Source organism: Pygocentrus nattereri, chromosome 6, assembly GCF_015220715.1.
Source record: "Pygocentrus nattereri isolate fPygNat1 chromosome 6, fPygNat1.pri, whole genome shotgun sequence".
Taxonomy (NCBI): Eukaryota; Metazoa; Chordata; class Actinopteri; order Characiformes; family Serrasalmidae; genus Pygocentrus; species Pygocentrus nattereri.
Genome location: NC_051216.1, coordinates 13,267,005 through 13,282,953, shown reverse-complemented (window position 1 = coordinate 13,282,953; position 15,949 = coordinate 13,267,005). Strand labels below are relative to the sequence as shown.

The following is a 15,949-nucleotide window of genomic DNA, read 5'->3' as shown; positions in this document are numbered from 1 at the left end:
ACAGAGAGCTTCACCTTTTGGCTCAATTTCCTCTTCACCACTACACTCCGGTACAGTCGGTACGGCCGATCTCACGATCCCTCCTCCCGTCACTCGTGAACAAGACCCCAAGATACTTAAACTCCTCCACCTGGGGCAGGTCCTTTCCCCTTACCTGGAGTGGGCATGCCATCCTTTTCCGGGCCATGACCATGGACTCAGACTTGGAGGTGCTGATCCGCATACCAACCATTTCACACTCAGCTGCAAACCGCTCCAGCGAGCGCTGGAGGCATCCATGTGATTCCGCCAAAAGAACAACATCATCTGCAAATAGCAGAGATGCCATCCTCTGGCCTCCACACATAATGCCCTCCTGACCCCGGCTACGCCCTGACACTCTGTCCGTGAATATCACGAACAAGAGTGGAGACAGAGCACAACCCTGGCAGAGTCCAACGCTAACACTGAAAGAGTCTGACTTAATGCCAAGTATACGGACACAGCTCTCACTCCAGGAGTACAGAGATTGGATAGCCCGGAGTAGTAGCCCTGGCACCCCATACTCCCGGAGGACCTCCCACAAGATATCTCGAGGAACACGGTCATAAGCCTTCTCCAAGTCCACAAAACATATGTAGACTGGGTTGGCAAACTCCCATGCCCCCTCAACAATCTGTGAGAGGGTGAAAAGCTGATACATTGTTCCACGGCTGGGACGGAATCCACATTGTTCCTCCTCAATCTGAGGTTCAACTTTTGGTTGGAGTCTCTTTTCCAGCACCTTTGCATAGACTTTCCCAGGGAGGCCGAGCAGTGTGATACCCCGATAATTGGCACACACCCTCCGGTCCCCCTTTTTAAAAATAGGGACCACCACCCCAGTCTGCCAGTCCAAGGGTACTGTTCCCGAGGTCCATGCAATATAGCAGAGGCGTTGTTAGCCATGACAGCCCCACAATATCCAGAGCCTTAAGCATTTCTGGATGAATCTCATCCACCCCCGGTGCCTTGCCACTGAGGAGCTTACCAACTACCTCAGTGACCTCCACCAGGGAAATGGAACTTGACACCCCAGAAGCCTCTGGCCCTGACTCCCATGAGGGAGGCACGTCTCCCGGATTAAGAAGTTCCACAAAGTGCTCCTTCCACCGACTGACAATATCCTCATTCAAAGTCAGAGTTTTTCCACCCTTGCCGAATACAGCTTGGGCGCAGCCACCCCGACCCCTCCTGAGTCGCCGGACAGTTGTCCAGAACCTCTTTGAGGCCGAACGAAAGTCTTTTTCCAAGGCCTCACCAAACTCCTCCCATGCCATGGATTTTGCTTCTGCCACTGTTGCAGCTGCCACCTTTTTTGCCTGTCGGTACCTATCTGCTGAATCAAGAGTCCTTTGGGCCAACCAGTCCCTAAAGGCCTCTTTCTTCAGCTTGACGGCCTCCCTCACCACCGGTGTCCACCAGGAGGTTCTTGGGTTACCGCCCTGACATGCACCCACAAGTTTTGGCCACAGCTACGCCTGGCAGCTTCCACAATGGAGGTTTTGAACAGGGTCCATTCAGACTCCATGTCCCCTACCTCCTCCAGGACGTGAGAAAAGCTCTCCCGGAGGTGGGAGTTGAAATCATTCCAAACAGGGGCCTCCGAAATTCGTTCCCAGCACACCCTCACTATTCGCTTGGGCCTACCGGATCTGACCATCAGTCTTCACTGCCATCTGATCCAACTCACCACCAGATGGTGATCAGTTGACAGCTCAGCACCTCTCTTCACCCTAGTGTCCAGAACATATGGTCCCAAGTCAGATGAAACGACAACAAAGTCGATCATTGACCTTTGACCCAAGGAGCTCTGGTACCATGTACACTTATGAACATCCTTGTGTTTGAACTTGGTGTTCGTTATGGACAATCCATGCCTGGCACAGAAGTCCAATAACAATTCACCATTCAGGTTTAGATTGGGCAGGCCGTTCTTCCCAATCACTCCTCTTCAGGTCTCCCAGTCATTGCCAACGTGAGCATTGAAGTCTCCCAGTAGGACTATGGAGTCTGTAGGCGGGACCCTTTCCAGAACCCCGCCCACTCGCCCCAAGAAGGCCGAATACTCTGACCTGTTGTTTGGTGCATAAGCACAGACAACAGTCAAAGTTTTCCTCTCTGCGATTTTAATTCGCATTGAGGCAACCCTCTCGTCCACCGGGACAAACTCCAACTGCATGGTCACCAGCCGGGGACTTGTGAATAATTTGTTAATAATATGTGTGCTTGTCTGGTTTGTTTAGTATGTTACATATCATACATTAGTGCACTCACCAAGACATGTTTCTTTTATGTGTAACATTCTGATAAGATTCTAATCTGATTCTGATTCAAACAGAGTAAAGTCAGCATATACGGACTTTGGCAGCAAATCACAAGCATGCCTCCTCCTGTACTGGGGATGTGTTTGTGTTTGTGTGCTAAAACCGGTCAAAATTCATACATTGTAGGTCTGGTGGGATTCTGTCAAGGCGGAATGTTTTAACTGGCCAACGCCTTTGTGTCTGACTGTGATGGAATCCATAACACTTCTCTGCATGAATAGAGCCTCCTTTACTATGTTTGTTCATTAGTGTGGCAGTGTACACTCAGTTACCCTCACACAGGATCAGCAGGTATTGGAGTACTGGTATCAGCGAGTATGAATAAATGAGCACAGTATCGGCATTGATGCATCCCTACTCAAAAACAATTCATGCAACTTTATAAACTTCACATTTATTGCATATTTAGGTTCATAACAACATAAATAACAAAACTTACCTTGTATGTTGAGATGTATTTCTGTTTCAAATGGTCCACTTGGGAATACGTTGAAGATGCAAGTGTAAATTCCTTCATCTAGTAATGTAACTTTCCTCAAAAGAATCGTTCCGATGATTTCTTTAATGTCCCCAATAAATTCAGTTCTGTCTCCTAATCCGTTTACGCTTTCTGTTTTGCCTTCTGGGGTAATGTAGAAAAAGTTCTTATTTGTGAGGATTTCTCGTGTCCTTTTTTGCCATGTAATCCGTGTCAGTCTCTCATTTGTCTCAACCAGCTGACAGAACAATGTGGCGTCTTGTCCTACTGTAACTGTTGCACTCTGACCAATGACCCTTATAGCTGTAAGGAAAAAAAACAAAAAGTAAGAATACAAATAATGTAGCTTTGCTACAGTACACTCCACTGTATATGAATATAAAACAGACTGAGGGCTTGCTGAACCTAATTAGCTGAGCTGTTTTTACACCCAGCAAGAGGATCAAACTCAGAGTCTGATATTATGGGATGTAAACACCAGCACTCTTGCAAGGAGGTTTTTCAAATTCTGGTCTTTTTTGGTAGTCCAAGCAGTAAAGTAGTAAGGTAATTAGACATCTTTAGATTTTATATGCCCTGTGATGGACTGGCGATCTATCCAGGGTTTGTCCTGCCTTCCACCCAAGACTGCTGGGATAGGCTCCAGCTCCCCCCATGACCCATAAGGTTAAGCGGCTTAGACAATGTGTGTGTGTGTATTTTAGTGTGTATTTTATGAGTTGTATCATGCAATTTAAAACTATTCCTGTACTTTCTAAAAGAGTTTAGGCCCACAAAGCACTACAGAGACCACAGGCTGAGAATCCCTGCAGTAAAAGTCCTGGGTCAAGCGTCTGAACACTACCTTTGCCTACCTGTGTAAATGTAAATTGTAAGTTGTTTTGGATAAGGACATCTGCCAAATGCAATACATATATATTATTTTAATTCTTGCTTAGTGCAGGGCCACACTGCCAGTGTTAAAATGTTAACGCTTAAATTGGTGTAAAGTACCAACACTTCATAAAGTGTAACTTTAATTCAAATTGGTGTGGACCTATACACACAGTGCAGATTTAACACTGGCAAATGTGCTGTGTAGGTTAAACGTAACTAAGGATTATGTGTGAATTTAGTCATATCACTCATTATAAACACTAGCTAGAACCAGGGGTGAAAAACACTTAAGTAACTGTACTCATTCCACATTAGTATTATTATCTAGAAAAGCTGAAACATTTTGTAAAATTCAATTAAAAAAAGAATTTTTCTGAACCTTTTTTTAACAGTCAGAAGTACAAAGTACAAACCAACTTGTATTTTGTACTTTTGAAAAGTATTTAAGTTATATCATTTTGAAACATTTCACAATAAGCAGGTGAACTGGTAACAGGTGAGGGTATCATCATTGGGAATAAAAGGAGCATCCAACACATGCTCAGTCTTGGCAGGAAGACAGGTTGTGACTCACCACTTCATGAGACACTTTACAAACACTTCAAAAAGAGTATTTCTCAGTGCAAATTGGGTAACAGTCTTGCATTGAGAAATGTTTCCTTTGTAGACGATAAACAAACTCTTGACAGATTATCATCAACATATCAGTGAAGCAGCAGTAATAAAGCATCCGAATACACCCGAAGTAAATAAATATCTTGTAGATGTACTGTTAATATGTTACTTCCATTACGCAAAACCTAACCTTACCCAACCCTTCCCAAAACCTAAATCTACCCCGGCCCTAATCCTAACCCTCATATGCTTTTGACACGTTACTGAGAGTCTGATGAGTGCTTGTTTTATTAATAAAGGACCACTCAAAATAAAGTGCCACCCAAAGGATTGAGGTCTTTCACCATGTAGCCTACATCATACTGTAAGAATATTCAGGGAATCTGGACAATTCTTCTTCCCAGTTGTGGGCAAGGCCACAAATAACTCAAGAGTCAAGTCAAGAGGCTTTTTATTGTCATTCCATTTATGTACAAGTACACAGTGGAGTGAAATTATGTTCCTCCAGGAACAACACGGTGCAGACATAATGTGCAAACAAAAAACAGGCCATGATCACTTGCACATTTTAAAACAGGCCAAACTACGATGTAGCGCCCATTAGTCTTTAAGGGAATTTGTTGGTTCAAACATGATGTTTTTATGAATGGCGAATGCAGCCCCCCTTGCCCTGACAGGAAATTTCTATTGAAATAAATGTCCCATCCAACTTTTCTTAATACGAGAGATTTCTGTGTTTCGAAGGTGTGTTTCTTGCAAAAATATGATATCTCCTCGCAGATGTTGTAACTGTATAAGCACCTTGCTGGTTTTGATGGGATTATTCATCCCTTTAGTATTCCAGGAAATTAGGCGCACTCCCCTACCACCACCAACCGTGTCTGTGCTGGCCATTCAAGAGATACTCTTAATTGGATTGCCTAAATAAAGGTAGATAAGAGTAAAAAGAGAAGAAAAAGGGAGTAGAAGAGAGAGGAAGGGAAAAATAATAATAATAATAATAAAGAAAAAAAAACAACCAAAGAAAACACGCCACACACAAAAAAGGACACACTCATGATTCCAACACCACTCCATAATCCCCAGGGCTGTGCTTCCAACCATCCCTATACACAATCCCATCTAAATATTCCAACTCGAACCTTAACAGCAAATAGCCTAACTTCCAGAGTCCCAGCTTCCATCAGACATAACAATGAACCCCACTCATGAAAATCAGGAGAACCAAGACCAAAAAAAAAAAAAAAAAAACAGGCATGAGAGTGACTTAAGAGATGCATGAAATCTAACATTACATAGCATACGTAATCAAATCATTTATTCAACTAAACATGTATGTGCATGTATTAATTAGTCAAACCTGTACAAAATGGCAGGACAATTCATTTTGTGGATATGTACACTTTAATACACAATTTCAGAAAGTGAGTAAAAAACAGTCTAAATATGTTAGAACTACAAAGGAACTCTGAATAAAGGAACTTCTTCTGTTGATTCTTTTCTTTTTTTGCCTTTGAAATAGGCCGTCACTTCTCAAAATAACTTCATGACTTTAAGGCTCTGTCTAGACCCACATTACATAAATCATTTTTACGTAAATAACATAAATCAATTTTGTCCTGTGTTGTTAAATGTTAGCATATCAAATTGAATCAAAAGACTGTTGTGGGGGGCGGAACTGCTACTCTATGCTCAACCCTCCTCCTTTATCCGGGCTTGGGACCGGCAAAGTGACCTTGAAAGAGACACTTTGGCAGAGTTACTTAGTTTTTTTTTTTGTTTTCTGCCTTTTTTCCCAATTTTTGCATTTTTGAAATTTATATTTACATCCCGCTCTGTAAACAGGGGGCGGGGTCAGCGGCGGCTTTGGGCATGCGCAGTTCATTTGCAGTGTGGCCGTGGAGGGCGTGGGTCTCCTCTGACTGTGAGACCGAGAGCTGTGAGTGCTGTGGGACGGGGCTCATGGCAGCAGCCGCTGCTCGCTGAGGACAGTAACTGAAGAACATGTGTGTTCACCTCAGAGTCTCCAAAAGTCTCCAATAACACCAGAAAAGGTCGCTAGATTTGTCGCTAGTCGCTTTTAAAAAAAAAGTCGCTAGAGGGGACTGAAAAGTCGCGAAATATAGCAACAAAGTCGCTAAGTTGGCGACACTGCCTCTGTCTGTTAGTATCACTAAGAGAGGATCTAGAAGTGTTACCGTGGTAATACTTATACATTTACTGTTTCCTGCAGTTCAGCAGAAATGGTATATGGCACCACCATGAGTGAGTGAAGTTTTCTGGAGATTTTCAGTAATGTCACCTGAGACAGTGTTTGGAGTTCTTAGGCAAAACTGATAAGCTTGCATAAAAAAAATTTACATGGTGAACAACTAAAATGCATAACAGTCTCAAACTAGGTCTGCTGCCTTGAGCCACAATATGGCAACATCCCCAAATATAACAACATACCTTATAAGTGCATGAACATCAGACGTTATCAGTGCAAAGGCAGTAACAATAACCAATTGAATGTCTCGAAATAGAGACTCAAGAATACATGGGGCAAGAGAAATAATGTTACATCTACTCATAAAACCATACCAGAAATAAACATCATATCATGTTATCTTCTAAAACCCATGGCCCTAACTTCCTTCAACCACTGCTAAAACAAGAAGATTGATGAAAGTAAGGCGCAGTTACTCCAACAAGGATTGTGAGTTAAATCACACATAAGGACAGGTGGAGGCTCTTGCTGGCATAGGCTTGTATATGGACAGGTGGAGGTTCTGGCTGGAAAACAGGAGGAGGCACTTACTATACAATTTGAGGCAAGACAATCAGGTGATGAAAAAATTAGAACATATGTTTTATCGCATGAAAGAAAGAACAGCTTACTGCTGCTGTGTGGCAAGAAAGGAGAATTAGATATAATAAATATCTATTAAATCTATTTTGTACTTTGTTTGTGCTTGCTGTCTCAAGAGCTCCTGGTAGTGACGATGTCCTTTCACCACATGGTCACAGAGCAGGTTCTTTACACCCTGCGTTATAAAGAATGACAATCATGGAGGGGAGGGGAGGGGGGGGCGGGTCTTTGGGGCGGGGGAGGGGAGGGGGGGGCGGGTCTTTGGGGCGGGGGAGGGGAGGGGGGCGGAACTTTGGGGCGGGGGCGGGGGCGGGGCGGGGGGGGAGCGTAGGGTTAGCCGTTGTTATTTTGGCGTGGTTGTAGCCGATAGCAACCAATGTAGTTCAAACAATAAAGGCGACGATTGTTCACTGCAACGCCTCTCTCGACCATCCTTCAACACGTCCAGTAGGACTTTACAGTATTTATGAGTGTGGCCCGTAAGGTGTTACCAGCGGCGGTAATGTTATTGACTGATTTGCATACTGTGAAGATTAAAGGTACTTTGGAACAAAGACACGTCATCTGCACCTGTAGCAGAGTTGATCCAGAAGGGCGCTGCAGAGGTGGAACTGACCACGATAAAAACAATATTTTTAGTTTGGAAAGATGTGTTCACGTTTTAAGCAATTTTAAACGTTTTTCCAGCCTGATTCTACTTCAAACATTACAGCTTTTAAGCTGCAGCTTAATCACATCATTTTCTGTCCTGTCACAGAAAAGCGTTTATTTTGGAAGCTATTTAAAGAGACTGCCAGCCTTATGAATCAAATGAGACGGTCCAGTCTTTGTAGAGGTCTTTGTAAACAGGCCCTGACCCTGGCCAGCAGTACAGTACTGGTAGAGTAATGCAGAATTAGACGGATAGAAACGATATTAATCCCAGACTTACCTGCAGTTCTGCCACAGAGAAGGAACAAAAGAACACGCGGAAGAAGAAGCTGCTGTAAGTTCATCATCGCACGAAGCTGAATGAATCCAGTTTAGCCTCCTTTCATCCAAACGCATAAAAATGATTATTAATTTAAAAATAAATAATGAGGACCACGAGACCACGAGTGAGACAGGAACAACACAGCACTGCTTGTAGCTCCAGAAAACTATTTGTCGTCAGCAAAGAGCGCTGGAGCCAAGATACGGAACTGTCTGTTTGTTTGGGAACGGACAGATGGCGCTGCGGTGGCGGTGCCGCCCGTGAACAGCACAGAGCCTGCAGACATTCACGACCTCCACATTCATTTCTGTGAGGGATCTGAAGGTCTTGTTCATGAACTATGATACAAATCCACGTAGAACAACTGTCACGTAGAGCCCTTTAAAAGTTCCTGCTGGATCCTGGGGAGTTTGAGGACTCGTGGTGGAATGGGGCAGCTGGAACGCGGTTGAAAGACTTTTGTGAACTTTGTGTGATGAACTAAGCGATTATTTTGGGTGACTATTTAACTAATAAAAAAAAAACCCGAGCGAGACGCTGACCGGAAGAGGGCAAATATTATCTGGACGACGACGGACTTCGGCATTCCACGGGGGGGTCTCGACGGCCACCCGGCGAGGGAAGTCTGGAATATTTTTATTAAATTTTGTAGGTGTGTGTGTGTGTGTGTAGTGTATTGTCATTTAACTGCTCAGGGCTATCCCGTCAATCACAGTACAGGGTGTATCGAAGTGTTTTATCACAAGCGTGTGTGCGTGCAGTGTTAGTTTGCTGTGAGATATTTACATTTGAAAAGAGTGGCACGTGTTGCAGTGAAATCTACATCCTGGACTGTTGAGGGACTAAATGTTAGCCCTTGTATGTTTTAACACATTTGATTGTTAATAAAGACTGTTATATGGAGACAATTTATACTTGCTGTGTGTGCAGGTGTGTTATCGGGCTCACCCGGACCAGACCGGGTATTTAAAGGTGGTGGCAGCGTATAATATTGGTCCAGTGGCTGAAAGCCCTCTAGTGGTTCCCAAAGGGAATTATAGGTATTCCTTTAGGGACACCACATAATAAAAGTGGGGGGTCATTACAGTATTTTGTATTTTCTGGATGGGTGATGTAGCCCCCTTTTAAATTGGTGGCTAACTGTTTATTTCATTTCATAAAGTGCCCTTGTTTTAAAATGTTTAAAATTATTTAAAAACTGTATGAAAATGTTAAAATGCCATGTCTGATACTCAGGAGTTAAGTGTTCTCATTTGCTGTAAAAAGTTGTCAATCTCTGTTGTACACTTCCTCGCCTGCTGATTGGCGCTCTGTCTGCGTGGGGCGGGAGCAGAGGGGAGGTGGGGGTGTGTCAAGAGCCAGGTGGTCAGTCAGAGAACCCCCACAGTGGACTGTCTTGACTGAGTGTGGGAAACGAGGGAAACTCTCCCCCATAAAGTGAAGTTCTGCCTGGAGTTGCGCTGCCGTTAGCACTGAGCTCTGCTGGCATCAGCCCAACCGGCTATCGTACAGCTCCCTGCTAGCTGAAGTCCGCCCTCTCGGTGGGCTTGTCGGTGAGACTTGGGGACCACACAGCTGATGGTGCATCTTATACACCACCTCGGGAAAACCAGATAGCGGTCTGAGCTGCTGCGAGGCTCAGACTTCCTCTGGCCACGCTGGATTTCCCTCTCAGAGGCAAGGTAGCAGCTCTCCACTCCATTTCCCCATCCTAGACCCTGAGTGAGTCAAGGCAAGTTAAGTGTTTCTTTCTGCGCGAAGCGGCCATTTAGTTCGAGGCCCCCACGTGCACAAGCAGCGTTCAGGCCCGCCAAGAGAGACACATCCGCAGAGAGAAAGGGGTACCCCGTATTTTTATTTCCTTTTATTTCAATATTTCTGACCAGGTCAATTTGAGTTTACTGATGCAATTTGAGTGTAAGTGTGCCCGCGTTAGTGCTGTGTATTAATAGGGTATTGCTATACATTTCTGGGAAAACCATAGAAAACTAAATAGTGTATTTTGTTTTTTTTACTCTTTTATTATGTGACCAAAACAGACATCAGATTTGAGTGACCGAATTGAGTGATCTCTATTTTTTTTTTTCTCTAAGCTGGTTTTAATAAATAACCCAGCCCAAGATACAGTAATTTTCTGTGTTTAATTTTATTAATCATAAGAAGCTTGGATTTTGTTTGTTGTATGTTATAATAGTAACATGTCTAGAGTGTTACTCTTAAGTACACCGGTCATATTTGGTACGCTAGATTATAACTGAGGTGAAATATTATTCAGAAGGGTTCCTTTACTAGCCTGTATTTATAACTATGCCTGTTTTATTTAAGCAGTTTCTGGCAGCTCATAATTAAATGAAAAAAGAGCACAAACTCACCAAACTCATATAGCATAGCCTAGAGTTAAGGGGGCGCTACAGTGACATCACAGGATAAAGAATTCTAATATTTAAACAGGAATTCTGGGACTGATACCAACTGGATGGAATGGTTTCTGAAAGGGATCTGAAGGTGTCCTCCAGCAAACTAGCAGTCTCTAACAGTAACCATTAAACCAACTCCCATTAGAAATTAAAACATCATATTTTAATTATTAAAGCATTGCAGTGAGTAACACGGGCCAAGATCAGATCCATAATGAACTGTAAAAATGAGCAATGTAACAGTAAAAATATCGCCTTTCACTGGACCAGAAGACTCTGAAAGGCAAGTTTTCACGAAAGTGAAAACGTTTTAAGGAAAGGAGAGGACAAAGGAGAGGGGAGGAGAGGAGGAGATGGAAGGAGATGGAGAGGGAAGGAGAGGACAGGGGAGGAGAGGAGGAGATGGATGGAGATGGAGAGGGAAGGAGAGGACAGGGGAGGAGAGGAGGAGATGGAAGGAGAGGACAGGACGAGAGAGGAGAGAGTTCATCTGCTGGACGGCCCGCCCCTAATACTGATACAGAGACCACAACTTGTCAGAGCACCGGCTCAGCCCGTCTTAGTGACATCGGCTTGATGCGCGGTAGCTTTAGCCCACAGGTAGAAATATTAGTATTATAGCTCTTTAATGACCTCGTAATTCAGAGGATCCAGTGGTATTCTGGAGAAAAATGTTCACAGGACAAAACGTATCGGGTCCTGAACATTTGTATTTAACACAGGGTGCAATAGAGGCGAAAACCCTGTTCATTCTGGCCATAGAGAAACGGAGCGTAGAAAGGAATGAAGTCGTGAATGTCTGCAGGCTCTGTGCTGTTCACGGGCGGCACCGCTACCGCAGCGCCATCTAGCGGCGGTTCCCAAAAAACAGACAGTTGCGTATCTTGGCTCCAGCGCTCTTTGCTGATGACAAGCAGTTCGTTTTCTGGAGATAAAAGCAGTGCTGTGTTGTTCCTGTCTCACTCGTGGTCTCGTGGTCCTCATTATTTATTTTTTAATTAATCATCATTTTTATGCGTTTGGATAAAAGGAGGCTAAACTGGATTCATTCAGCTTCGTGCGATGATGAACTTACAGCAGCTTCTTCTTCCGAGTGTTATTTTGTTCCTTCTCTGTGGCAGAACTGCAGGTAAGTCTGGGATTAATATCGTTTCTATCCGTCTAATTCTGCATTACTCTACCAGTACTGTACTGCTGGCCAGGGTCAGGGCCTGTTAACAAAGACCTCTACAAAGACTGGACCGTCTCATTTGATTCATAAGGCTGGCAGTCTCTTTAAATAGCTTCTGTTGAGAAGTTTCTCAATAAGCTGGCTATTATGGATCTTGGCCGCTACAGGGCTCCGGTCAGAGAGCACAGAGTCATCAAATATAGTTAAACTCGTTTACTGTTTAAATGAACAGCATCAGTAACGTTTGGAAGTAGCAGTTTCTGCAGATAAACACAGAAAGCATATACATATACATAAGCGTAGTATTTCTAAATGATCACTGGATACAGTATTAACTGAACACAATAAACAGAATATAGAGAGGTAAATGGGCATAATTTAGAAACTGATAAATAAACCCTCGAAAATGCCAGTAAGAAAGAACACAGTAACATGCTTCAGCACTGTTAAAGTCATGTAACTAGCTAAACAGGCTTCAGCAAGCTAGCTAGCTAAGCAGCCTCAAATTAGGTATATTAACTCTGTTTACTTTGCATACTCTTACTCAAATAACCCAGTATAAGTACACACAAGAACTTGAGTACACTTTTAGTCAGCTGAATCCCCTAAAAGTCAAATTAGAGCTTAAATGAGCAGTTTAAGCGAGGAGCTGAAACTTACATCGTCTCTGACTGCTAACTGCTGCATGCAACTCTGGCAGCAAGAAGCACATGCATCAGAATAAAAGTCCCCTTCTAAACATAAGAGTCCATGAGGTTTGGAACAGCTCAAGCACTACAATTATAAGTAACTAAACCAAACACTAATTATTAATTTAACAGTACGTCCAACATGAAGAATTCACAACAGCTTCCAAAATAAACGCTTTTCTGTGACAGGACAGAACATGATGTGATTAAGCTGCAGCTTAAAAGCTGTAATGTTTGAAGTAGAAGCTCCTCAGTAACAAAGCATGGAGTATAATAACAGTAATAATGCATGATATATAAATAATAAATTATTATATGTATAATGTATATATCTATACTTTATTCTGAGGAAGTAGTTACTAAAATCCATATGGTAAAAATGAGCTGGTGCGAAATGGTTGGGATGTTTTTCACAAAATGTTGGGTGGGCTGATCAGAAGTTCTTTGTTTGCTTTTTGTTTAATTAAAGTCATACAGTATATTGAAGAAGGAAATGATATCACGTAAACAATGTGGAAAAAGGACACACTAAGCTCATTAATTCAACATTAGAGATGCAAAACAAAGAGGTTTCTCAAATTAAAGAAAATTACTACCCACAAAAAAAGGGGGAGAAGAGTGAAAAGAGCTGAAAGAAGCTTAGAACTACAGTACTGTGAAAAAGTATTTGGCCCCTCCCAGTTTCTTCTATTTCTGCATATTTGTCATGACTGAATGTTTCAGATAATGAAACTAACTTTAATATTATTAATATACTGTTATTGAAGGAAAATGCTGTTCAGTCGTACTTGGTTTTAGTACTTATCTGCTAAATCAACTAGTAAACAAGATTTAATTGATTGTTGGGTTCAGCTTCAGTAACTGCACCCAGACATGATTACTGGTAGAGCTGTTGAATCTAAACATCTGTTAATCCTTGTGTGGTATTGGGGTCTGTGGGACCCATTTTCAATGTTTACCCAAAGAAAAAAGTCAAAAAACATAGATGACCCCCCAAGACTTTTGGCATAATATTCTGTGGACTAAAGACTCAAAGGTTGAACTTTTTGGAAGACAAGGGTCCCGTTAGGGTTGGGCAATTAAACTTACTGTATAGGTGCACTTTGTAATTCTACAGTTACAGACTGTAGTCCATCTGTTTCTCTGATACTTTGTTAGCCCCCTTTTACCCTGTGCTTCAGTGGTCAGGACCCCCATGGACCCTCACATAGCCAGAACTATTTGGGTGGTGGATCATTCTCAGCACTGCAGTAACAATGTAAGCAATGTGAAGCACCAACAAAGAGCAGCCTTCATCCTGTTTTAAAGAGTAACTACACCCTAAGATTTTTCCAGCTGAAATGCACTGCTCTGTACTAATAAAATCTACCAGTCTTGCTAAAACGTGAGCACATCTTTACAAACTAAAAATATTGTTTTTATCGTGGTCAGTTCCACCTCTGCAGCGCCCTTCTGGATCAACTCTGCTACAGGTGCAGATGACGTGTCTTTGTTCCAAAGTACCTTTACTCTTCACAGTATGCAAATCAGTCACTAACATTACCGCCGCTGGTAACACCTTACGGGCCACACTCATAAATATGAAAGCATAGGAGTCTAAACAGGAGGTTGGGATAGTGTAGTGGTTAACACCTCTGCCTTCTACACTGTAGACTGGGGATCAATCCCCCATCTGGACAAACACCCTACACTATACCAATAAGAGTCCTTGGGCAAGACTCCTAACACCGCCTTGGCCTACCTATGTAAAATTATCAAATTGTAAGTCGCTTTGGATAAGAGCGTCAGCCAAATGCCATAAATGTAAATGTAGAGAACTTGTGGAATGTGGAAGAACTTCGGTGCCGTGATCTTTTTCCATTTGTATCATCTCCTCACATTTAGCTTGATATTTAGCATTCCAGTTAAATGCCTGAACAACATCTTCACCTGATTCCTGATGCTGTCCCTTCACCTAAAGAGCACCTAACATTTATGGCTAAAGTAAGTTCGCATTATCTCTTATCATAGAACATTTTGTTAAAGTTGTAAGTTAATGTTGTCAAATGTCTGTGTTTAAAACCAAAGGAAGCAGTCTAAGGATAATTTAATGCCATGTGTGGATGACGCCATTTGATAGTATTTTTCCACTGATAAAGAGGTGATGCACCTTTTCACCACATTTTTCAGTGTCAGTGATGGGCATTTCAAGACCTAGCTGTAGCCTACAATTGCACCACACCATGCAGGCCCGACATCAACAGGCCCTTCAGTGCAAGATACAGTCATTGGACTGAAAATCGTTTATGAACTTCACAGCACCCGCAATTATCCAAGAGTTTTGCAAGCCGTTGTGCACCACTGAGGTTCCAGCTCCAGTCCTGGAGCCCTCACTGCTCTGCAAAGGTTTGTGTTATATGTTTAGTTAGCCAACTAGTTTCGTTAGTTGGCTGTTGTAGCTGACGCAAAAAACACTGCAGAAAATTGAGCCAGCTTGAAATCTTTGTCACTATTTATGAGAGAAAATAAGGAATAAACTATTAAATGGCATCATCCACATATAATGGTTCTTTACTTCAAAATTTGCCTGTCTCTCTGATGACGGTAAATTAAGCTTATCAATGCAGCAAAGTCATGGATTCAGCTGTAACTCCTATTATTCAAGTGAGACAAGTATTTGGATTTTTTTCGATTTTGATTGGCGAGTCAACTTAGTGGTTACGTGATGTTTACTCGTGCTTGTCCCAATTTTAATTAATTATAAGAAAAAAATAGAAAATAATAGTACAGTAACATTTTTTTTAGGCAAAATCTGTAGAGAAATGGCATGTCAGACTGATTCAACCAGCCTGTTTGATATCTTTGCCCAGGCATATGTTAAATGATTGAGAAAGGGATTTGGAGCTGACTTGTAGCACACTAATATTGTGTGTTGTGTAAAAATGAAGGTTGTTGTTATTATTATTATTATTATTATTATTATTAGTAGTAGTAGGAGTAGTAGTAGTAGTAGGAGTAGTAGTAGTAGTAGTAGTAGTAGTAGTAGTAGTAGTAGAAGTAGTAGCAGTTGTAGTAGCAGTTGTAGTAGTATTTCTGTTATTAAATGTGTAGCTACTCAGGCAAGAGTACATAAGAACTTGTCATGTGAGGACAGTTCTCTTGAAGCTGCTTGAAGCAGGCCTGACCTTGACCCTGATGACTTTGTATACATTGTATACAAGTATAATCTATTTAGTAGATGCTGCTGATAAAATTGTTAAAGCAGTGTAATAAAGAACATGATTACCTTTCAGTGATTAGAATATCACACTGAATTTTCTTCCGTTTAGTTTCAATTGGCAGTTGATAAACTGAATTGTTTTAATCATCAAATGATTGATTTTAAAATGCTCTGTGTGACCTCTGCTGCAGATTTAGATTTCTGTGCATATGCCTGGGCCCACCTAGTACAATAGTCAATTATGACACATATGTACTGGTTGTTCTGGTCTGTCTTCACAAGCTTGCCTATAAGATCCATTCTGATTAATTCAAATGGAACTTTTATCTGTCAAA

The 15,949-nt window shown here is 42.2% G+C and overlaps 1 protein-coding gene across 1 annotated transcript in view; it reads right to left on the bottom strand.

Annotated features, from left to right (window-relative positions):
* Nucleotides 1–15,949, bottom strand: part of LOC108414877 — an 85,502-nt gene that overhangs the window by 12,010 nt on the left and 57,543 nt on the right. The window contains exon 2 of the mRNA XM_037539142.1: nt 2,785–3,126. Within this exon, the coding sequence (XP_037395039.1) occupies nt 2,785–3,126 (342 nt within the window). The remainder of the gene's footprint in view (nt 1–2,784; nt 3,127–15,949) is intronic.